Source organism: Notechis scutatus, chromosome 5, assembly GCF_049901735.1.
Source record: "Notechis scutatus isolate UNSWTSFEM ecotype Mainland chromosome 5, rNotScu1.2, whole genome shotgun sequence".
In the NCBI taxonomy this organism is placed as follows: domain Eukaryota; kingdom Metazoa; phylum Chordata; class Lepidosauria; order Squamata; family Elapidae; genus Notechis; species Notechis scutatus.
Window position 1 is genome coordinate 81982432 of NC_142013.1, and position 9721 is coordinate 81992152.

A 9721-nucleotide genomic window follows, 5' to 3' on the forward strand; every position below is an offset into this window, starting at 1 on the left:
CTTTAACTGAAATAAAATCATGTCTAGGTATGTGTGTGTCTACGTGAGAAGATTATCCAACCAATCCTGGGTTAGATTCATAATTATTTATATTTAGTTGAGAACCATTGAAATAATTGGAACTTTATTACTACCAATATAGAAACTAATTTCAGTGTCTGTTGGAAGTATGATTAAGTCTGTATCCAATTTTCCTGCTAGGACTGTTTATTTCAGCCACACTATTTCACCAGAAATTTTTTGAGGCATTTCCCTTTCTCACCTGGCTATGTCCTAGTCCCCCTAGCCTCTCTGTTCTTTTAAAGAACTTTCATTCTGTGTATAAAGATCTAACTAATTGGTAGACTTGCTGAGAATTGATGGGAGGAAACTTTGCCTCTTAAATAAAGACACAGCATGAAGCTTAATGAGAAAATGAGGATACTGTGAGGCACTGATTGGTTCTTTCTTCAGTGTTGCAAATAAAAATGCCTCTCGAGTTTAGACTAGGCATAGAAAGGTTAGTAGCAACTTGGCTGCTTTGTGAACTTTAATTGGTGATACAGAAAAGTTTGGGTTTGATTTGGTGGATGAAAATGAAACAGTCATTTCGTCCTTTCCCTTTGTTCTTTGTAATCTGCTTTTGCACAGGACAATTCAGTTCCGGTAAGAATCATTCTTACTCCATAATTATTTAAGATGTTTGTGCCCCAATTCTATGAGTGATTTACTGTACAAATTAAAACCACTTTGTAGATATCCTGTCTGTGTATGGTGTGTTTCTTGTTTCTATAAACTTTAGAAGTCAAAGACCTAAAATGGAATTCTTGTTTTAAGAACTTTACCATAAGAAATACAACTCTTGTGCTGAATAAATGAAATAGTGATTTTCCTTGATTCATATTTAGCACTTTTAGTATTTTTCAGTCAATGGATTAAGCATGATTAACAGGCTTTGCATTTCCTCCTTTTCTTTGCACAAATTCAGTGCAAGTGAACTGTCACATTCTTAGTTGGCTAATGGAGGGGGGGGGGAGAGAGAGAGACAAAGAGAGAGACAGAGACAGAGACAGAGAGATATTCTAAACTTTGGCTGCAGACTTCCTATAACTTTCTATATTTCTGAGTTATCCAAGATTCTGAATAGAACATGACAGCCATTTCCTTTTCTATGGAGAACTTTGTAGATAAAAGTTTTGGTTGAAACAATTCATGAAAATTAATTAATTAAAATCAAATCACAAGTAACTCTTTAAAGTCAGTATGCATTCATATGTGAGGATGTATTCTCTTTTTCTTGTTCCTTCTCAGTTACATAATATTGGCTTATTTCTGTATTCCCAATATAAAGGTTTTTGTTCTTTTACAATTGAGGATGAGAGTTAATTGCAGAATGAACTTTTTAAATGCTAAATTCAAATCTAAAGTTATAGGAAAGGAAGTGATATGATTCTCTTATCAGAGGATTTTGTTTGATCTATTACATAAAAGTTTTTTTCAGGAGTGTATGCATTTTCTTTATGTTAATTCAGATTAAATCAGTCATGCTTTACTACATCAAATGCTTATCTATTATTTCACTTTAACAGGATTTCCTCAGACTTTTGCCAGCTATGTGGATGAATCAAATGTTCCTAAAAATGAGGTACATAACATTTAACATATTTTCTATGTATCTGCTAGAAAAATATAAATAATAATACTTCCCTGGAAAATATAAAATCTACTGAAGTTATAGAAGAAAGACCATATACAGTAGTGTTTGTTGTATGCAAATGCATGTAAATAAATGAATTGTTATAGGAGCAAAATATACAAATGTGGACTGCATATATGAACTAATGTTTGAGCTTGTAAATATCAATATTTTGTACATATTTTTAAATTGATTAGAAGTTTCTCTTTTTTCTGCTTTTGCTCTAGCAATTGGCACTTTGTTTTAGTCAGTGGACAGAACTGTTTGAACAACCTCAGGTAAAAATGTGTAATTAGTAGAACTATAGAGTAATCATCAATGTTGTAGATGCTTCAAAAATGTGTACATATTCACCCATATATTTTATTTTATTTTTCTAAAAACCTCTTTCAAGCAAATAATTCATGTAAATTTGTCCTTCTCTAATACTGAAAATTAAGCTCTTGTTTTTTCTTAAGCAATTTTCAGTAAAATTGCTGTATTTCACAACATATCCATACACATATAATTAGTTCATATTAACTAACTACACTTCCCAGCCTATCTACTATTTGGATATGGATATATATATATCTAATCAAATAACATGGTTGGAACCACAACTCCACATAAAAGAAGCAGTGTGAAAATAACAACATAAGGAATAATCTAACATTTAGTCTTAGTGTCTGTGAGTATAAAAAGTAATTTTATATTTAAAAGTATTTATTAAAAGTTTTTGATTTACTTTCAACTCTTCTTTGATTCTCTTTGGCTACTTTATAGATCATACATCTGTAAAGTGATCTGTTGTAAACCTTTATATTCTGCTAGTATGTTTTAACATTCCAGTCTATTTTTATAGTGATCATGCCATAGGTGAGAAATGAATAATTAATGTGTTTCACATTTTGAACTGTTGCTTCATAAAACTTTTTTATAATGTTATGTTCATAAGTGATGCAATAAATGTAGAAAATGGCAAATATTTACTAATAAGCAGCTGTGAGAATTATCAAAAATAATATAAATGTTTAGTATTTTACTACTCTTATTAATATATTAATTTAGCACTCATGTCATTACAATTAGTTTAAAAGTTATTTGTATTATTTTTTAAAGCTTACATCTATAATAATATATCATAATCATCCTGAAGAACTCTCACTTCATCAGTTTGGACAATAATTCTCAAAATTTCTAGCTATCATGGATGGATGGTAGTATTTCAGGGAAAATTGAGGCCAAATAATATCAACAGCAGAATTATTTTTGAAATACATTTTCCCTCCAGATTTCCAGTGCATTTTTGGATTTTTGTAACTCCATGTTTGACAGCCTGCAGATAGATGAGGTAAGGTGATTGTTCTTCTTGCAACGGTATCATAATATTTTGTTGGTAATAGTTATTATTAATCTAATATGACCATAATTGTCCTTCTTAGGAAAATAATCAGGAATTGTATAAAAGAGTGAGTATTATTAGTTTTTAAATAGAATTGATATGCATAATATTTTAATTGAAACTATAAGATACTAAAATAGCTCTTTTTTATTCAGTTTTTATTTCACTACTCTAGAGCTCGAGACCCAACATATCCACTTAAAACTGAGGTTAGTACTTTAACATATTCATTTGTTATACATTTTTAATATACAAAAGAGTAGACAAACGTATGTAAAATAACACATATCTCTTCAGTGTATTTATAATTTCTTTAAGCAACATGTCAATAAAGCAAAATGAAAAGGATCTTCCATGGATATTTTTAAAGAGAGGGCAAATTACCATACAGAATGGGTATTGTGACATTGCAATGCAAACTCTTTGTCCTTTTAATCCAAGTTTTGGTGTTGTCTGTGGGTAAGCAAAGGAAAGGGCTTTTCTTGTGATGGCAGAATGCATTTTTCATTATTTTGATGAACGCTTGGTATGCTGCAGATGCTTGATGTCTTCTGTAATGTATATTCTAATTTCAGGATTTTAAACAAAATCAAAGCATTAGTTTCATGAGCCAAATGGATTTCGGATTACAAACAATGGCATAAATTTCTCCTTATCAAAAGCTTTCTGTAATATAATATGCAAAACAAAGCCCCTTGCCTCCTGTTCAAGAAGTTCTTTAGATTCTCCTTCTCGATGATTCATAATTGTATCCATATACATTCAATATTATCAGTCACTACCTATATCATATTCTTTTATTATTGACATATCATTAATATGTCAATAATAAAAGATTGCTGGTGACAAGAGAAGCAATAGAGACTTACCTTACGTAAATTTTCAAGTGGTTCAGCTAAAGGCAGAGCAAATGTGGGTGAGATAGATAGAAACAAAGCACAAAAAAGGCATCCAGACTTGAAATAATATGCAACTTTATCCTCAGGTGGGCTCAAAATTATCCGCATGCAACTCTTGTCCCAGTCAGACCTCTAAAAGTCTCCAATTTATGGATGATTACATTAGAAATATTCATGCATCAAACCAGTTAGTTGGTATCTAGATTTTAGATACTACTTATTCTAATAGCTAAAGTAGCATTCACAATATTTTTTGTTATAGTCATTTCCTCTACATCCTTTAATGAACCTTGCTCCAAAGCTGTCGGACAGAAGAAAGAAAAGATTCCTTAATCCAGTATGCATTCAGATATTCCATATTATTTTGCGTCTTAATTTACATTTCAACCTTTTTAAAGTCATTGTGTCAAGTGATCAGCTTGTGAGCAATTACTAAAAAAAATACTATTCCCCTTCCCTTCTTTTCTCTGATATTTTTCTTTCTACATTCCATCCTTTCTGTCTTAATCAGTCTTTCTCATATTGCACTTTGCTGTTTATTTAAACTCAGTCACAACAATAAATGTAGATACTCCTGTTATGAATAGTGGGCAACTCTTGATACTGGTTGTATCTTCATGCTTTTGGCTTCAAATCCAAATATTGCCCATATTCTATTCTGTTTGTTGGCACAGGAGCATAATACCCTGTATTAACATGATATAATGGAATATATATCTAAAGTGAATTGTAATGATTATCAACTGGCAACCAGTTCAATAAATAAAAATGATTAATTATAACTTGTGGCTGGGTTAAAATTCAGTAAATAATAAAAAAGAGAGAAATAGGGCAAAAGTCCTAGCACAAATAAAAAGTATAAAATATGACTGCTATTGAGATTTTTATTATGTTCAGGAGCATGTCTGTTTTATTTTGGTTTAAGTGGCCATAGCATGTTTTCTGTCTGTAGCATAGACTTTTATTTCCAATAAATTAAAGATGTTTATTATTCTCTGTTTCAAACATCGCCATTTTTGGTTTTTTGAATGCTCTTTGTTTAATACAGTACAATGGAACAATCTACTAACAACTATTAACAGGATACAAATTGGGGGCATTTAGCTAATGAAATTCACATGTCTTGCAGGAATTGCAAATTGCTGCAGCAGAATTCATGAAAAAGGTAATGTTAAAAATGCAGATCTTACCCTTATATATGAATATTACTGCCAATTCCCAACCTTTTGATGGGGATTTGGAGTGATTGATCACAATCAGCAAATTAAAGATACAGATGCCAGGAACCATGCTTTGTATTGCATGTGAGACCTCTAAATCTTATACCATCTATTATATCTCACAGCCCATTGGTTTGTGTGCATATACTATGGCCTTGGGCTATTAGGTGAAGACTTGCAGCTCTAAAATGTCTGTACAACTTTCACCTCCTCTGAACTATTTGTAATTTTAAATATGTCAGAGAGAAAAATATTAGCTAAATAGGGAGCAATTATATTAAGTACGGTATTAACTTAGTTTTTGTTCTCATTCTAGATATATACATGTGTGGGTGTACATATATATTATTTATTAATCAAATCAGTATAGCCACTAATCTCACAGAAAATTACTCTGGATGTCCCACAACAATCAGATAAAAGCCACAAATATAAAAGTAAGACATAAAAAAATTAAAAATCTACATCAATTAATAAATAATATAATACAAATATACAAACTCCTAAGCCAAGAAAAAATAAAAATAGTCACTTCAACAATGGAGCCATCTAAGCAAATTTCCCATTCCTAACATAACCAGACCTAACATGATCAGGTCTTGAGGGCCTTCTGGAATATCAAAAGAGAACTAATCTAATTTTGGAAGAATAGTCCATTAAAATGAGCACCATGGCAGAGATGGCACATCTCCTGGGACCCACAAAATGTAAATCCCTAGCTGATGGTAACTGCGGCATTCTTTCTCTGACTGTTCTAATAGGACAAGCTGAACTAACTGGGGAGATGTAGTCTGTCAGATAGCCCAGCCCATGCCATGAAGAGCTTTAAAGGTTAAATCAAGCACCTTCAATAGGACCCGGAACCAAACTGGCAACCAATGCAATGTAATATGCACTGTTCTAGGAGCACCCATAACTGTGGCTACTGTGAAGCTATGAATTCTTGAGCCACCTCATACTCCATTCCTTGGGAAGGCAAATTAAGTCCCACAGAATCATAAGTCTGAGGAATTCCACTGCCAACCCAGAAATGGAGTCAAAGAAATCAGGCATGGAATTTGTTATGCAGCAGGCAGTTTGGTACAACAGCAACATTGCCAACGAATTGCCAGAGCCTTGCTTAAAGAACGGGAGCTCACAATCAGGGACCTGTAGGGCAGGGCCTCTGAAAGCCATAAGAGAATCCCTGATGGCAATCACCACAACCATCTGGGCAAATTTCAAAAAGAGCATTTCATTTTGGAGAGAGAAGGGAGGGGGAATGGAGGGAAGGAGGGAGAGGGAGGGAGGGTAGGAGAAAGAGACAGAGAGAGATGACTTACAACTTCATGTTTTTGTCACACACAGAACTGTTGAGAACTGTTCATTTATATTGAGTTTTGAAGTATTTTATTAAATTTCTCTTATTTATTTTACAGGATGGTTTGGATGATTTAGGACGATCCTTATTTCTTTTCAGGGTATTAATTTTTCCATTTCCTTGTAAGAAGAAACTTCATTTGATTTACAGCTATTTTGTTATTTAAAAAATGGAGATCAGATTTATAGGTTATAACAAGCCTTTATAAACCCTACACAAATGAATTTCTGTTCCCCAAAATTAAAAAGCTAGGATAGTATACTAATTAAAAGCTTAATGAGGAATAAAATAGCCTAATAAAACCAATTAAAATATTTCTGTGCATAATAGCAAAATATAATTAAGTTTAGTAGTCTCTGTTGAGGTAATTCCCCTTTAGGAAAATGAGCGCATACAGGGCGACGTATAGAGAGTAGTGTTTGAATAATACACACACAGTACACAGATACACTGTACAGTAAATGTAGGTTTTTACTTCCAGAAAGTTTAAGCAAAGTTCAAGATAAGCAGTCCAAAATCATTCACAGGTAAATCAGTCAGTTTTTTCAATCCAGGGATAATTCAATAACAAAGTCCAGTGTCAAAAACAGTTCAGTAACAAACTTACATCAAATCCAGAAATAGCAGTCAATTAGGAAAAATGGAGGAACGGCAACTCTTTCCAACAGAAGGAAACAGAGATACACTCACACTCTCTTCTGAGACTCAGACCAAGACAAACCAGGTTTCTGGCTCCATCTTATGACCATTTGAGAAACCACACCTAATTACAGTTTTGCATTTTCTTAAAGATACAGTTTTAAAATGTTTATCCTGGTTTATATATTTCTAACCCAAATAGCTGTTAGGTGACTCATATTCCTAACAGTCTCTCCTTTGAACTTGACTGAGGAAGAAGTCAAAATCAAGCTATTACATTGTACTAGCTCAGTCCTAATATTGCATTCTCATTACTTCAGTGGAATCAAAGATGTTGAGATGGGCAGGAAGTATGCAATAGGATAGTGAAGGAGGGATTAATTGAAGCATAGGCCCATCTTTCTTACTAATTTGGCAGTTTAATTCTCACTGGCTAACTCAGCCTTCCAGCCTACCAAGATTGGTAAAATGAGGACCCAAATTGTTGGGGACAATATGCTGACTTTGTAAACTGCTTAGAAAGGGCTGTAAAGCCCTGTGAAGTGGTATATAAGTCTATGTGTTATTGATATTGCTAATTACCTAGTGCCTAATTTTATTGCAAACTTAGTACAAAGGTTTTTTCCCACTGGTATCTCGTAAGGAATACTATCAAGCACCATCTTATTATTCATTTTCAGCCTAGAAATGGCAGAACTGTTGATACAGATGACAAATAGGCCACTAGAAGGTGATTTTTATTTATTTATAAGAATAATATTTATTTATATAGTAACACATTTTCTGTCCTTAGAAATGTCATAAGATTATGATAACAAATTGTTATGTATTTATTTAATCCTTGTAGCATTTTCATGGGCCATTATATTTGTCCTGCATTAATCATCTTTAATAGCATCATCTGTAGGATCTATATGATCATACATATTAAGGCAGTTCCTACCTATAAAGGTATTATTCATGTTGCTTATGTCTGTCTTATTCATCAGGAAGAGCTGTAGGCATTGCTATGCTTCTCTTTGCTTTAGCTAACAGTGCAACATGCTGCCTTTGTTACACTTCACAACATTCATTCATTCATTCCTCAATGGATAACTCTACACTCATAATCTTTTATTGAGTTTGTGTTTTGTAATGTGTACTTACTACTGAGTAGCTTTAGTCTGTAGAAAACAGGGTTTCTAAAAGCTCCTATGCCTTATGGTAGCTACAAATGCTGCATTGATATGTTATCAAGTCATCAGGAGTTGAGCTTCATTTGAAGAAAGCCCTATTTACTTTATTGATGTTAAATTATTATTTTCTTCCTAAAACTAATTGTTGGAAACATGGACCGTTTCCAAAAGCAATATAGGATAAATGTGGCTCAAGGTTTAGGGGTTTTCAAATCCCTCATTTATTAGAGATTACTTGTTTGAGCTATAAACTATTTCACATAAAATATTTATGCCTATTATATATTATTAACCCTTATTTTTTTGTAGTAATATGTCTACTAGAACAGTCATAAAATTAAATGACTGAATTACTGGTTTCAATCCCAAATAACATTAAAAAATAATATGGTTTGATTTCAGCTTAGCTTTATGATTCCCAGGCTAATCTCTCCTTCATATGCATGTCACAATCTTTAATACAAATTAATACTTCATCAGAAATTCCCACAGTAAATAATGGTACTTTTTGATATGGAAGTGTGTTTGGATCACATTTTAAGTCCTTCTATTCCTCTAAAGACTGAACATATTTTAAAATGTATTTTTTTTTCAGATTTCTACAGAAGATATATCCATGTTTGCCTGACTTGCTCCGTTACTTTATACTATGAAAACAGATGTATGTCTATGAATATTAAGGAAAATTGTTCTGTATCATGTGAAGTCACATACAATAAATTTGTTTGAAACATTTGTGTAAGTGCTCATAGACAATCTTTTCACCTTCTCTTCATTTCCAAATTAATGATTATAAAGATTTGCATATGACCTATACAACAAATTACTCAGAACTAAAACTCAAATTTAAAGTTGGCTAACCCGAATAATATGAAATTTAGAAGATAGAAGTGAATAAAAATGGATATTCACTGTGTTACAATCCAATTTATCATGCTTTTTCCATTTTAAGTTCTAATTTAATGGCAAAAGCTATCACATTAAAGTAATGAGATTGCTTAAAAGGAAATTTGCATTCTTCTTTGAAGACATTAATTTAGGTTGCACAAAAATGCTATTGAATACAAAATAATTACATAGTTTCTCTTTAATGCAGTCTGGAGATACATACAAGGTGCTTCAGAACAGACAGGCAAGCAAATCTCCTAATTATATAGGTTATAATTGTTTGGCTAGAGGTTAAGCTCTTTTTCTCCTCCTGAGGAAACAGATTACTCTAAAAAGAAATAAAGAAAACCAAGCATTAGGGACATACAGGTAGATGAATCATGGAAAGATAAAAGTCAGTAAAATTGTGCTTAGGAGTGCTTAGGACTTTAGAATAAAATGAGCAGGAAAAGGGACCTTGGCTTGGCGATCTTCTGGTCCA

At 32.5% G+C, this 9721-nt stretch overlaps 1 protein-coding gene across 6 annotated transcripts; it reads left to right on the forward strand.

The window, feature by feature from the left end:
- Positions 1–448: 448 nt before the first annotated feature.
- NMS (neuromedin S) lies at positions 449–9084 on the forward strand. Of its 6 annotated transcripts, none has more exons than XM_087967166.1 (11): positions 455–645; positions 1569–1624; positions 1903–1953; positions 2949–3008; positions 3100–3126; positions 3215–3268; positions 4221–4295; positions 5088–5123; positions 6597–6660; positions 7858–7907; positions 8948–9084. In XM_087967166.1, exons 1-10 carry the CDS (start codon positions 570–572, stop codon positions 7860–7862), a joined length of 504 nt encoding a protein of 167 aa, XP_087823292.1. In that variant the 5' UTR covers positions 455–569; the 3' UTR covers positions 7863–7907; positions 8948–9084. The 6 variants fall into 6 exon arrangements, with proteins under 6 accessions (XP_087823295.1, XP_087823296.1, XP_087823294.1 ...); XM_087967165.1 differs by having other exon boundaries at positions 459–645; positions 6597–6638; XM_087967169.1 differs by lacking the exon at positions 4221–4295 and having other exon boundaries at positions 449–645.
- The last annotated feature ends 637 nt before the right edge of the window (positions 9085–9721 follow it).